This window comes from Notothenia rossii (assembly GCF_949606895.1).
Source record: "Notothenia rossii genome assembly, chromosome: 8".
Lineage (NCBI taxonomy): Eukaryota > Metazoa > Chordata > Actinopteri > Perciformes > Nototheniidae > Notothenia > Notothenia rossii.
Window position 1 is genome coordinate 75,601,175 of NC_136906.1, and position 15,877 is coordinate 75,617,051.

At 40.6% G+C, this 15,877-nt stretch overlaps 2 protein-coding genes across 2 annotated transcripts in view; both read left to right on the forward strand.

Moving 5' to 3' along the window:
- LOC307016392 (exostosin-1) overlaps positions 1-15,877 on the forward strand; it is a 431,895-nt gene that overhangs the window by 235,942 nt on the left and 180,076 nt on the right. The gene's annotated exons all lie outside the window — the stretch shown is intronic.
- Positions 8,704-11,246, forward strand: LOC307017470 (protein FAM200C-like). Its single transcript, XM_079647094.1, has 2 exons — positions 8,704-10,248; positions 10,487-11,246. Exons 1-2 carry the CDS (start codon positions 9,556-9,558, stop codon positions 10,961-10,963), a joined length of 1,170 nt encoding a protein of 389 aa, XP_079503220.1. The 5' UTR covers positions 8,704-9,555; the 3' UTR covers positions 10,964-11,246.

Below are 15,877 nucleotides of genomic sequence, written 5' to 3' on the forward strand. Positions count from 1 at the left end.
ATTTTGTTCTATTTCTATATTTTATTTGACCATTGTTAAAACTTAGATGCACGAGTAACTGGACCCTATCCTCTTACATAAGTGGGTCTAAAAGGACCCGTATTAGAATAATGTGTTTTTATGCCATTTTTGTCATTTCGGTTAAGAAAAATCACTTGTATCATATTTAGTATTATATTTTGGTTCACATTAGAAATATTTTATATTTAATCTTTCACAATTAATTATTTTAGACATTTTTTTTACATTTTGAAAAGAAAGGTTTTGAACATATTGTCCCAAAGATCTCCGCTATTCTGAGAACCTCACAGTATTCCAGTCCCTTTTCAAAACTCATCTCTTCTCCTCTTGTCTACTCATAGCCCCCCCCATCAATACATGCCGGTTGATCAAGTTTGATAGCCCTATACCCCCCACCCTAACCTTCCCTTATATTGTAAAGTGATGTTGAGTCCTTGAAAAGCCCTATAAAAATATAATGATGTATTATTATTATTATTATTATTATTATTATTATACTGACAGGTATCAGATCTTGCTGTGTAAAATAATCTTCCTGAGAGGTGTCACTTGTGATGTAGTCTGTGTGGTCTACAGTGAATGTATTCCTGACAGCCACAGGTGATAAGAATCAAAGGTTCCCAGAGGATTCCATAGGAAATGCATGCGGGTCATTTTTGACCCATTTATGGAAACTTGGGGTAGAAATACTAACAATACAATTTCTTAAAATGTGAATGGCGTGATATCCAAAACATGTTTTTTGAGGAATAGCTGGAATATGAAATGATAAAAAAATTAATTACAAAATACTTGAAGAAAACCACCTCACCGGGTCCAAAAAGATCCACTTATTTATCTAAGGGTTAACAAAGAAAACAACTTGCATACAGTAGGGTCATGTATGTCTATAGGTTCAATCCGAAGTAGACACTCATATTAGTCAAAGTCAAAGTCAACTTTATTGTCAATCTTCCAGTTTGTGTGTACAGACAGAGATCGAAATGCCATTTCCCATAATCCCGAATATAAAAACAAATGTATAGAAAAATATGTGTGCAAATATGTATGTAACAGAATCAAAGACACATTTTGATATGTGCACACATTAAGACCTACATAAAAACACAACAATCAATATATACAAAATAACAGTCACTTCAATATTTGAGAATCTACATTAGTGCAAAATTGTACATAGAATGTGCAAAATATTAGTGCAAGATAGATTCACATCACCGTTAAATTCAAATACATGAAAAACGCACATGTTGTCAGCAGTCTTTAACTAAGTCTTGTCTCATAACTTGTTTTAAAGATGTTCTATAAAATGTAAATATGATTTGTTCATCAGAAAAACAGTTTGTGAAACCAGCATGACTATGGCATTTCAAAACACCAGTATAGGGAAATGGTCAAGGTCTTCATCATTGTATTTACAATTATGCAACATAACAAGCTAGCTGGGAAGGGGGAAGTGTGAAGATCGTATCAGATGTCAAGTCATCGTGACTGCGTAAGAACATTTATCAGCAATCAACACATTAACACTAGAACCGCCAACGGGTAAATTTTACCCGCAGCTGTTTTTTGATTGTATGTAACTTTTGTTCAATAACATATTAAAGTCTCCCAGTCCGTGACTTTTCCTAAAGGTGTGTTATGTAGCACCCTCTGTTGTTAACAATTGTCAATATGAAGTCAGATTGCAAAAATCGCCAAATAAATTGCCATTTATACCTATATCCGCCAGCTGGTAATATTTACCTCATAAAAAATGCAGCGTAAACATCACGTGTTGCTATAGCAACGCCTTTTTTCTACTGCGGTTCCTTATAGATAGAGAGATATATTGAGAGAGATAGATAGATAGATATATTGATAGATGGATAGAGAGAGAGATAGACAGATAGATAGTTATAGATAGTGTAACATCTTGGAGAATACAAGATCTTGGATGACTGAGCTCACGTTGAGGAGGTAATGCATGTGTGCAGGTTACGTGCCGGTTGAAGAAAGATGGACACTCGGAATGAGAGAATTAGTCCGCGTCGTCTATTTATGTAGACAATTATATGTTCATATAACAGAACATTACAGATATATCGATAGAGAGAGATAGAGAGATGTGTACCTAAACAAAACACAAGTCTAACAACAAGTATTTAAATCAGCACTCTTAGCGATATTTTAAACTTCATGCTATCTGCACAACCTATATCATATGAAAAGCTGAGAGTCCACAGATTCTATTGGTATAAGTTTCATCCCTGTGCGATCAAAACTCACTGTTTTGTATGATAAATAAAATAACATTGTACCTTGAAAATCTATAGCGGGTACATTTTACCCGTTGGCGGTTTTAGGTATACAGCGACCTCTGGCGGTTCTAGTGTTAAATGGACTCTTCGACCAACACCCAAATGTTGAGCAAGAAACTTTCTGTAAGCGCTTTACCGCACCAACAGTTATAATCACGGGGGGGGAAATGCCGCTTATTAGTGTTACTTTAAAGAATGAGGCTTCGAGTTGGGCTTTTCCAGCGTCAATGCATTTAAATGGGTTTTTATCCTCACATGCTAATCACTGTGCATGTAGAAGATGGAAAAAATGACTCAACGTTGCAACTTCTTATTTGAAGTAAAGCATTATGTTTGGTTCAACAAGTCCTCCAACTCATACGACCAAATAGGTTGATTGTTCAAGCCCTTATTACGACCAAATAGGTTGATTGTTCAAGCGCTTATTACGACCTATAATCACGTTTTAAAGTTTTCGACCTCTAGTGCTCCCGTTGATTGCAAACGCTCCGGAGTGTCGTATATGCACAAATAACCCTCTGGAAAATCCTAAATTGTAGGATAGTTTGGCCATTAAAATGGGTTTTGATTAGATTTCTCGCGAGACGTATTTGTACTTTCAGAATCCATGTCCAGTGGATGTATAGGATCTATAGTTTGATAGATATTACAAAGATGATTTGAGGTCTCGCCAGGAGAATGTGTAACGGCAGCGTCTATGTAAAGTTAGAGTCAACACTCTCGGGGTGAAAACAGTATTTCCGTTCTCGAAGTTTTCATAATAAAACCGTATTCCCCCCACTGTCAAATTATTTCAAAGCTATATCTGCAGCACTCATCCACTAAAAACTTCAGTTTATCCTTGTTAATTACACAACATTAATTGGATTAAATTGTGTACAATGCTTTTGTGTTTTTCCCATAGGTTTTTCCATTTCGATTCTGAGAGACACATTTCTTTTCTCAGAGGTTTTGATGCTAAAACATCTACTTAGCTGTAATCCTCAGCTACCGTTCAAGCTTGGTGATTGGATGTTTTAGCCTCAATGCACATTGGGATATGGTGTTTATGCGATACGAAATCCGAAAACATAAAAAAAAAAAACAATACTTTATTTCAAGTGTGCTTGCTTTTCTCTTTGGAAGTCATCACATAACGGCATTGTAATACACAGTTCGGCTGCATTAAATATTACACATCTGCCATAGTTCTTTATTTATAGAGCCCTGATGAGAAGACCTTTGGACAAACTGGAAGAAATGCAGCCGAAACTGAATATGTGACGTGGATCATAAATGTATCAGCAATTAAACAACATCTTCCATTTATTTTCACACAATACGTCTCCTAGCAGTATCAATAGTAATTCGGCTGACTTTTATATTTGATCCAATTCATAGATAGGTTATATTTACACCATAACGGTGCACAGCTGATAGAAAGGGACTTGTAGTTTTTATAGATATTACTGATTCTCTTTGAATATAAGAATGTAAATACTGAGTTGAGAGAATAGTCAGGGGTTTCGGGTGATGGGAGACACATCTATGGAATCACAATTTCAATAGCTTACCATTAAATTACGGATATACCAGAGATGGGGTACTTGAGTCCTGGACTCGGACTCGAGTGCCGATTTTCGGGACTCGTGACTCGACTCGGACTCGCGCACTGATTGACGCGACTCGGACTTGGACTCGTGAATTCTCGCGCACGATGACTTGGACTCGGACTCGTGAATTTTCCCCCCCATGATGACTCGGACTCGACTTGTACATTGACGCTCCGACTTGGACTCGGACTCGAGCAAGTTTTCTCTGGAGTCTGATGTCCTCTATCGCGTGTGCACCTGTGAGGCGACTTCACGTACTGGGCCCCGCTATTCCAGTCTAAAGATGTCTAGAGACACACCCCGCATCGTGCTGTATGCTTTCACACATTCTGCTTCCACATTGGAAAAGAGCAGCGCAAAATACTCGTTATGTGGAAAAAATATTGAAGAGAAGGCTCCATAACACATTACTCTAAGGATCGAGTTCAGACATATAGTCTGTCTTGAACACTATCATCAGAGTAACGTGATCTAATCAATAAATAAAGATGCAGCCGATAACACAAAAGCACATGACGTCATTTTGCATGTTAAGTAGCCATGTGCTTTCTGGGGCATAATCTTTATTGATAGAATTTAAACATTCACTATAATAATTGTAGCGTCCCCGGCTGAATGATGGTCGGACTCTCTAACCGATGGTATCTGTTTATTGATCACCCTTGCTTTTATACAATCATTACCAATGTAAGAGTTTGTGCCCTTATCAGCCAGGTGCTAAAAACCCAATTTAACTATTTAGCATATGTTAATTTATTTCGTCATCTATCCGTCATTATACATATGTTTGTTTACACTGCTACGTTGTCCATTGACTTCCGGTAAAAGTTCCTTCAAAAATAAGAGTCCCGATCTTATTACTATCAAAATAAAAGTGCAAAACGAAAACTTTACCATAACAAAATATTGGCATACAAATATAATCACTTCTCTAAATGGTAACTCATTTTAAATATAGTTAGACATATTAAAGGTCATTTACAATAATAATAATAATAATAATAATAATAATAATAGTAATATTAGTAATAAGCTTTGTATTTGTATAGCACCTATTACAAGAATTGTAGCCAAACTGGCGTCACAGCAGTTCAATAGACACATTAGTATAACATGACAGGATGAAAGCAATGTAGAGGAGCGGCTACATTTCAACACATATATCCACGAAGATTAATACATGAAGACTTGTGACTCAGACTTGACTTGGACTCTTCTTAGTTGACTCGGACTTGGACTAAGACTCGACTACGACTCTCCCTTGGTGACTCGGACTTGGACTCGGACTCGAAGAATGGTGACTCGAGACTGACTTGGACTCGTGAATTGGTGCCTTGACTACAACACTGGGATATGCCTTTCTGTCTGTGATTTTACACAGTTTAATGTTTTCACCCCGCGAGGGTTGACGCCAACTTTATATGGACGCTGTGTAAATACGTAGTACACGAAATAAAACTACACATCTTCAGATGTTATAAATACATAAGTGTCCTACACTATACAAAGTTGTTCTGGCATTGTATGCTGTGTGTTATTTGTAATATCTTCAGAAACTACCTTTCCAACTCCTCATGCAGTAGATTGTTACAGGTCTATACAAGTTCATGGTACAATGCATAAGCTTCAAATCGAGAGACTGAAACTGTATTTCACAATTTCACAATAAAGTTAATAGTAATTATGTTTGATATTATTATGAAAACTTCTAGACCGGAAATACTGTTTTCAGCCCGCGAGGGTTGACGCCAACTTTATATGGACGCTGCGTGAATACGTAGTACACGTTCTCCTGGCGGGACCTCAAATCATCTTCGTAATATCTATCAAACTATAGATCCTACACATCCACTGGACGTAGATTTTAAAAGTACATACCATTCTTGCTAGGAATCTAATCAAAAAGCATTTTAATGGCCAAACTATCCTACAATTTAGGATTTTCCAGAGAGGGTTATTTGTGAATAAACGACCCTCCGGAGCGTTTGCAATCAACGGGAGCATGTTGTTTCTTACACGACCACTAGAGGTGCTACACTTTAAAACGTGACTATGGGTCGTAATAGGCTGCTGAACAATCAACCTATTTGGTCGTTTTTTGTAGGAGGACAGGCTGGTTTGGTTTGCAGTTATGTTGGACTGTTTTTACTGTTACGAATTCACCCACATTTATGAAAATATACAAGAAACTATACTTTGGCACTTGCTAACATTACTTTTGACATAAAATGGTGTGGAGAGTTGTAAAACTTCACTTGAATGAAACTTAAAGTATATATTGAAAAATACAAAATGTTAGGCTATTTTTATGATCTTACACGTACATATATAGATTTTATATAGATTTTATATATACATATAGATTTTTTTTGTTTGTCTTTACGGTATGTCCACATAGTTGCAGCCTGTGCTCTAAAGTGCCTACAGTTTCTTTGGTTTATGAAGATGTGTGTACTGAGTGAATATACGACATCCCCCCCTTAATACATGTGTATGACCTTGTGCTTAATCTTTGTCTATAATGTAGACTCTATGTACTATCAAATGGTCAGTTATTGCCATTATGTTTTGGTGAGAATAATGAAAAAAGCAAATAACAATTCTTCACATGTTTCAGAGGAAGCAGCAAACACCGAACATATTACGTACAACTGACTTTGATGATTTGAAGATTTTCATTTGTACAACAGTGTGTGGAGTGCTACAGATGCAAGGCAAAAGCTACAGATGCTGGTTTAGGCAAAAGCCTTTTTTTCTTAAATTTGGTGTTATACAGCTCTTATTGATGTTATCGTGTGGAGTGCTCAGTTACCTTTGTTGTGGTCCGTTGAAGCCGTTTAATTAAAAAATGATGCATGTTTTAACTATAGGACTTCAATATTGAAGAAGAGAAATGTAACCTTGGCTTTTTTTAAGCCCCTGTCACACTGTCCCGAAATTGACACCAGATGGACACACAAATATGGAATTGTGAATTTCGCACGAAGATGGCCCCGAAGTTGGTCAACAGCCAAGCAACAGCCGAAGCAAGTACGATGCCTACAGAAGGCCACACGATGGCACCCGAACCACACACGAAAATATGGTCGTAGACTTTACTGATTATTTAGAATGTATCCAGACTCAACGTAAGAGCTTGTGCCTCTTCGGGGGGTGCTAACATTTAAACATACACTTTATTCTTTACTTTCTCCGTCTTTATATGTAGAGTAGAAGATATTACTTATCTTCGTCATGTTGTTTCCATAGCAGTAACAACTTCCTGTCAACAGCGTAAACTCGTCTTCAAAAATAAAAGCAGTAAAACAGGAAGTTAACCTAAATTACATTTAAGACATACAACTGCAACGAAAGTAATAAAAACAATGTTATATCCTTTTCAGTTTCACAGAACACAAATTGGGTTATTTACATAATATGTTTACATGATTTTGTTGTGCAATAAATGCAATCTCGATGTCATCGTAGTATAATACGATGGCTACACGACGGCATTGTGAGGGCTTCACGTAGTCGTGTTGCCTTCCTAAGACAATCGGGCAGCTTCTTGTTTTCATCGTATTGTCTTTGTGAGGCGAAGCAATGCCCGATGGCACCGATGATCAGACGAAGTAAAGACGAAGATGACACGATTTGACAAGATTCCCCTCACGATGGCCTTACGAAGGGCAGAATGGACACACAAATTCAGCACGAAAATGAACCTTCGCAAGGTCCTTCGGCAATTTTTTGGCATGCCAAAGATTTTGCCACCGCTCACAAAGTTGCTGCCCAAGCCTGAGAAACTCCACCGGCGGTCATACGATGGCTTAAGATGCCCTCAAGAATGGCCCGATGTTGTTACGATCAGAGCCGAATTTGAACATTTCCTTTATCGTGTGTCCATCTGGTGTCAATTTCAGGACAGTGTGACAGGGGCTTTAGAGAAGTCCTGTTTCTTTGACCATACGCCCTGTCATACTGAGTCATCCAACTCTCTGCTGCATGCATAATGATACACATCTCCATTCACAGTATTTTTTCTAATCATGGAGCGTTAGATTTTCTGAAATATACATATGCAAAGTTTCCAGGAGGCCAGAAATCATGTAAAAATAGGGCTTGGTAGCTAATGTTTTGAAATGTGTCTTACGGCAAGGACGTACCGAGTTTGAAACCCACCAGGTTTTTTTCGGCTGACGTGGGTTTCCTCTGGGTGCTCCAGTTTTCTCAAAGGTATTCTCCTGACGCTGCCCTCGATCAAAGCACTAAAGCACTGGTTCTCAACGGGGGCGGTACCGCACCCCAGGGGGCGTTCAGAGAACATCGGGGGGCGCTGGAAGCAATATTTTTGAAAGGGGGGCGTTGAGGTGTTCTTGGGGGGCGTTCACGAATAATGTCTTTTTGTCATGAAAAACGCTGGCCACAGCGTCTTTTCCTGTACAAAAAGCTGCTGTCAGCATCTTTTGTTGCTATAGGAAACCACAACTCTGCTTGCGATTGGTCAGCTGTCAGCAGTGTTATTACGGGTACGTTCGTAAATGCACGAACGGTCAGTCCGCTCGGACAACCCGTCTGTTCCGCCAGAGCACCCAGCTGTGAGCTCTGGACTGTGGAACGGGGACTCTCGGAGCGCTCTGAGCGCATTTACGAACGTACCCTACAAAAAGCAGCCGGGAGCGGACCGGAAGTCGTTGTAATTTTGGGATCGCGACTGTTAATAATCTGTGTCAGTTTGTTACATTTTGATATGTTTTGATATGACAAATTCCACTAACAGATTCGAACTAAGTGGTCAGTTTATGAAAATAATACCCGTTTCTATGTCTGCTACGACATGGAAGAGCTGGCTAGCCAGGCTGCTCCACACAGAGCTATGTTTGTTCAAAATTACAACGACTTCCGGTCCGCTCCCGGCACGATGTCTTGTCATGTCACCAGCTAGCCCTCTAGCGTTATCGTGTAATGTAATGTAATGTAATGTAACGTTATCGTGACACTACCCCCCCCTAACTATTAGCATCATGAAACAACAAAAATCATATCACATAAGCAGAATGGCCTCGAAAAAGATAAAATGCAGACAGTACTCTATTGAATATCTTAGCTATGGCTTCATACCGTCTCCTACCAATGCACAACTCCCAATGTGTTTACTTTGCGAACATGTATATTCCGATGAGGGAATGAAACCCTCACGTTTAAAGGAGCACCTTACCAAGATCCACCCGGATAAGGCAGATAAGGAGCGTCCGTTCTTCCAGGCCCTCAAAGAGAAACATGGTAGGAGCACCATCAGCAGTCTCTTCGCTAGGAAGACCACCCAGACTGACAGCGGGCTAATAGCGTCATATAACATCTCCTTGCTGATAGCCAAATGTGGGCAGCCGTTCACAATCGGAGAGAAGTTGGTACTCCCTGCCATCAAAAAGGTCATATCTACTGTGATGGAGCGTGATCCCACACAGGTGCTGAAATCCATCCCACTCAGTAATGACACCGTAGCACGCAGGATTGATGAAATGGGTGCTGATACAGAGGAGCAGCTGTGTGCCATCCTGCGGGAAACTCCATTCAGCCTTCAGCTGGATGAGACAACCACTTCTGACAACAATGTTCTGTTGATGGCCTATGTCCGCTATAGCACCTCCAACAGTCAGTAGATGGCTGAGGAATTTTTATTTTCCAAATATCTGGTCACAGACACCAAGGGCCAGACCATTTTTAATGCACTGGATGCTTATCTACAGGATAAGTCAATCCCGATCAACAACATCCTCGCATGTGCTACTGACGGCGCCCCTTCCATGGTTGGAAGGTACCGTGGCTTCACCACTCTGCTGAAGGAGCAGGTCCCACATGTCCTCACAGTCCACTGTGTCTTGCACCGCCACAACCTTGTGGCCAAATCTAAAAGTCCACCTCTCCACGAGTCTCTCAATGTTGCAGTAAAGGCAATAAACAAAATAAAAGCCCACGCCCTGAATAACAGATTGTTCCGACAGCTGTTTCAGGAAAATGATGAGACCTTTGAGCGTCTTCTTCTCCACACTGATGTCCGCTGGCTCTCAAAAGGAAACTGCCTTGCTCGTTTTTGTGAGCTGTTTGACATTATCGTGGAGTTCCTGGAGGAGGTGGATGCAGCTCTCGGAGAACAGGTGTCATCCAGCCGCTGCGACATCATGTACCTCACAGACTTCTTTGGCAAAATGAATGAAGTCACGCTGAAGCTCCAAGGAAAAGGAGTTACTCTGATCCAGAGCAAGGCGGTCATCCACAGTCTCACCTCCAGGCTGGATCTATACCGGCAGAGCATAGGCAGGAGGCAGTTTGCTCATTTCCCGCTGTTGACCAAGGTGATCTAGCCTAGGCTACTAAATAATGATAATAATAAATAATACATGTAATAAATGTAGGCTACTCTATGCAACACTATATTTGTGTTCCTGGTTAGTATAAATAACTTATGTTCTGAATGTATTATGAGAATAAAGAAACATCAATTAGTAAACTAATTAGCAATAAAATAACCAGTTTAAAATCGGATGGTAACATTCTGCACCGATAACAATTTCCTGGTTATACTCATTGCAGGTGTCTGAGGCTCTTACCGATGAGCGCCTTCTCATTTACACAGACCACCTGAGGATGGTGAATGCCGATTTGAAGATCCGCTTCAGAGATCTTTTGGACCTCGATGTTCCCACCTGGGTGGTGCAGCCCTTTCAGGCGGACGTGGCGGAATGCGAGCTAGCAATACAGGAGCATCTCATCGACATCCAGAGTGACGATGAGGCCCAGGCTATTTTCCGCACCTCTGGCTGGGGCAACATGTGGGTCAAATACTCTCAGCGTTACCCGGCTCTCTGGGAGAAAGCGAGGCTGCTTCTTCTGGCTTTCCCAACCACATACCTCGTGGAGCAGGGATTCAGCCAGGTCCTCCACATGCAGTCCAAGTACCGCAATCGCTTGAACTTGACGGCCTCAGGTGCACTGCGACTGAAACTAAGTTCTCTGCAACCCGCAGTGAAGAAACTGGCGGAGAACCACCAAGCGCAGGGCTCACACTAACCTTCCCCCCCCCCGCAATTTGGCGAAATGCAACACCTTTCCGACCTGTTAGTTCTGTAGGCCTAATGTACAGTTTTGTAGCCTACTGTTTGTTCTGCACTGGACATGTGTGAAATTGCTGCTGTTCCGTAGCAGTCTGTTTGTATTCTCTGCTCTTGTCTGAGTTTGTTTAACACTCATAAATATAATTTTTATTCACATTCACATGGCTTTTCTGCTCTCTGGTAAACTAATGATAATGATATTCCAACTGCCCAGTTAAATCAAATCTATTATTTGGCATTCAGTGACATTCTTTTTAAATGATATAACACAGGATTTTAGTCAACATTAGTATTCAGGGAAGAAAATAAGTCTACTTTTTTTGATGGGGGGCGGTAAGAGACCTGGATAATGGACAGGGGGGCGCTGGCCCAAAAAAGGTTGAGAACACCTGCACTAAAGCCTCACACCTAGAATCGATCCCAGTGCAACAACAGCACTGTAGCTTCCAAATGCTCCTGGAGTCAAGTGCAGAGGACAAAGTGGTCTTAACTAAAAATATCTAAACAGCAGGGACCGAATACTTGTTTGCCTTTGGATGGTCTTTGTGTTAAAAAAAAATACGTATCATCATTGACCAAAAAGATGTGCTAACTGACCCTAGAGGAATGGGTCAGAAAGCCTAGCATTTTTTTTATTTGTTCAATGTAGTCTCAATTAAGTTCAAAAAGTACAAAAATAATTCAGAATTATCTTTTGAGTAAGACATATTTTGCCTTGCAGATTTATTATAATTAGAGTAATGGTTTGAACAGCAGTACAACACATGTACAATTAAAACAAATACGTTTGGTAAAAAGAACACATGGTTGTGCATCGGTATTCTGCATAGACAGAAATATACGGCATGTGGCTGCACACTAACATTTCTCTGTGTGATTGTTACATAAATCACATTAATTTATTAAGACGGTCTGGAAAACTGGTTTGAACTTTCTGCAACATTTCTAAATTGGTTAAAATCCTACTTTAAGGACAGGAAAAATGTTGTTTCTAGTCAACATTCATTAAGATTTTGCGGATGTAATATTGATAACAAAACTTAACTTATTTTTTAATGCCTTTCTTTAAGTAATACAAAAAAAGGATAAACTTCTCAAATGCACCCTATTTCCTTTTTATTTAAATCACAAAGCAGCTCAATAAGACTCAAAACAATATCATGATTTGTCCAACATAAGACAACCGCACCATTAGGGTAGGTAAGAATGGAGAAACCAGCTTGAGTGCGCTAGAATTTGAAAGTACACAAGCAGAAAAAAGGGCACGAGATAAGTTTATGAGTTTATAAGCACGAGATAAGTTTGTTTACGAGATGGGAGGCTGACAGGCAGGTAGGCCATCCAGTTATTTTAGCCAGGCCGGCTATAATGATTGGTCGTGCTTTTTACAGCGCCACGGCTTCCACAGATGACATTTTTTAATGTATTTATTTTCAAAACATTTAATATATTCATTGCTATCGGGATGTTCAGAGCGTTCCATGGAATATAACAAAAAGTGTTTCTGAAGTGAATTACCTACCCCACCTTTAATCCTTAGATATTTGACAATATTTCTAAATTAACCGAAAGTATCTGTCTATACCTTAAATTATAAAGGTTCAGGTTAGCTTTAATGATAAGTCAAAAACGTGCAAGTTAAGGACAGGAAAAACGTTGTTTCTATAAGTAACTACACATCTGAGTTGACAACTAAATAATAATAATAATAATAATGCATTTATTTTATAAGGCGCCTTTCAAGGCACTCAAGGTCGCCGTACAACAAGGTTAAAAACAATTTTTACAAACATAGTTAAAAGCAAAACACAGTTTAAAAACATAACTACTAAAAACATACAGCTTGCAGCACAGGTCAGCCATACGCTTGCCTGAACAGGTGGGTTTTGAGGTGAGTTTGGAAAGTGGTGATAGTGTCCATGTTTCTAATATCAGGGGGGAGGGAGTTCCAGAGGTGAGGGGCAGAGCGGCTGAAGGCTCTTGACCCCATGGTGGAGAGACGGGCTGGGAAAACTTTGAGAGTGATGGAGGAGGCAGACCTAAGAGACCGGGTGGGAATGTTGACATGGACAAGGTCAGACAGGTATGGGGGGGCGAGGTTATGAATGGCTTTGAAAGTATGAAAGAGGATCTTGTAGTCAATGCGGTGTTTAATGGGAAGCCAGTGGAGTTGGTGTAGTACAGGGGTGATGTGACTGATGACAGGGGTTCTGGTGATGATACGGGCAGCAGCGTTTTGGACCAGTTGGAGTTTGTGTAGGTGTTTGTGGGGGAGACCATAGAGAAGGGAATTGCAATAGTCCAAGCGGGAGGTGACGAGAGAGTGGACCAGGATAGCGGCACTGTGGGGAGTGAGTGAGGGGCGGAGGCGGTTGATGTTTCTGAGATGAAAATAGGCAGACCGGATGGTGTTGTTGATATGGGTGTGGAAGGAGAGGGTGCTGTCGAGGACGACACCAAGACTCTTGACCTGAGGGGAGGGGGAAACCGGGGAGTTGTCGATGGTGAGAGTAAAACTGGGTTGCTTGGTGAGTGTGAGTTTTGAACCAATGAGGACTACCTCAGTTTTATCACTGTTGAGTTTTAGGAAATTTGAGGTGAACCAGGATTTGATTTCCTGTAAACAGGTACAGAGGGAGGGGGGTGGGAAGGTGGAAGAGGGTTTGGAGGAGACGTATAGCTGGGTGTCGTCCGCATAGCAGTGGAAATTGATGTTATGTTTACGGAAAATCTGTCCAAGGGGGAGGAGGTAGATGATGAAGAGGATGGGGCCAAGGACAGAGCCCTGGGGGACACCGGAGGAGATGAGGGAGGGATGGGATGTGAATGATTTTAACTGAATGAACTGAGTACGGCCGGAGAGATATGAGTGAAACCAGTCTAGGGGTGTGTCAGATAAGCCAATGGATGTAAGTCGGTCAAGGAGGGTGGAGTGAGAAATGGTGTCAAAGGCTGCACTTAAATCAAGGAGGATGAGGATGGATAATTGTCCAGAGTCAGCTGCTATCAGGAGGTCGTTTGTGATTTTAATGAGGGCTGTTTCTGTACTGTGACGGGGGCGAAAACCGGACTGGAACTGTTCATAAAGGTTATTGTTGGTGAGGTGTGTCTGAATCTGTGATGCCACTGCTTTTTCTAGTATTTTAGCGAGAAAAGGTAGGTTGGAGATGGGGCGGAGGTTGTTGAAGATGTTGGGATCTAGACCAGGTTTCTTTAATAACGGTGTGACAGCTGCAGTTTTGAGGGCTGAGGGGACAGAACCAGAGGTGAGGGAGGAGTGAATAATGGCAGTTATCAGGGGCAGCAGTGAGGGGAGGGAGGCTATAACCAGGGAGGATGGGAGGGGGTCAAGTTGGCAGGTGGATGGCTTGGAATTCCGGATGAATTTGGATAAATCCGCAGCAGAGGGGAGTTCGAAGCAGGAGAGAGGTAGAGAGAGGGGGGGGTGGGGGACAAAAGGAGGTGGACAACTGGACGTGTGAGGGGTCAGTTGCTGGTGAATGGTGTCTATTTTTGTGTTAAAAAATGACATCAGGGAGTTGCAGTGGTCAGTGGAGTAAAAGTGTGGGGGGAGGGAATCAGGGGGGCGGAGTGATTTGTTGACCACTGAGTGCAGGGCCCTGGTGTTTCCAGCACCAGCAGTAATTTTTGCTGTAAAATATTGGGATTTGGCTGAGGAGAGGGCATCTTTGTATATGAGGATGTGGGTATGGTACATTTGTTTGTGTATGGTGAGTCCGGTTTTGCTGAAAAGCCTCTATGACATTTAGGGTTCCTCAAGGCCCCATCCCGGGGCCTCTTCTCTTTAACATCTAAATTCACCAGGAGACTATGATCCAATTCAAACACTGAGTAAGTTCATTGAAGAACTCAATGATGGAATTTGTCCATCTTTCTTAAATTAAAAATATAAAACTGAGGTAATTGTTTTTGGAATCAATGAGGAACGAATAAAAGCCAGCGCTGAGCTTCAGTTGGCAACGTTAAAAACAACAGAAAATGACAGAAATAGGTGTAGTCATGGATTCTGACCTGAATGATTTGTACACCAATTTCATCTGCAATGTTTCACCTGTAATGTGTTTCATGTCTTTAACTAGGTTGGGTTTGTATGAATTCCATAACACACAATTCACATCATTTCCATCCTGATTTAATAAATATTCCTTTTAAATAATACAAGAGATCGATGACTTTTGTAATGCAATGCAGATTTATTCCAAATGACAAGTAGATCAATTTAAAACAGATAGATTGATTACATTTTTATGTTGAATAAAAGCAGAAGAAAGCATTTGTTTATCAGATGGACCATCATGGACTCAGGCGAAGTCGTTCTCTTGTTGGAACGCACGTTGTTCCATCGCTTCATGCGCTTTCATTGCTTCCTGCGCTTTAATCGCTTCAAGTTCTTCCCCGGTCAACATTCTGGTGCAGAGAGAGAAAAGATCCGTAGAGTTTAGACAAAAATAAAACAAATCATGCATAAAAAGCACTTTTAAATAATTGAAATATCAAGAAAAATACCTTACCCATGGACTCTTTCGGCAGCTAATTAAAAAAGAGAGACAAAAGTTTAGTGCAATGCATTATTCTTTGTGATGCTTTGCATTATAATTTATTATAAACCATTTTTATAAACATTCATTATTATATTGGAGTTCTAATATTTTATTTGGAAGAGGGAGTATAACACAAGGAAAAACCCCAAAAATCATTATGGAGCCTCTTTAAGTGATGCGACGTAACAACGATTTCTGCATTAGTTTGGAACCAAATTGTTGGCGGGTCCAAAATTCCCACAAAGGACTTTTGCTTTTTTATGTTAGAATGGACTAAAACGCCAAAGCAATACATTTACTCTCAGTGG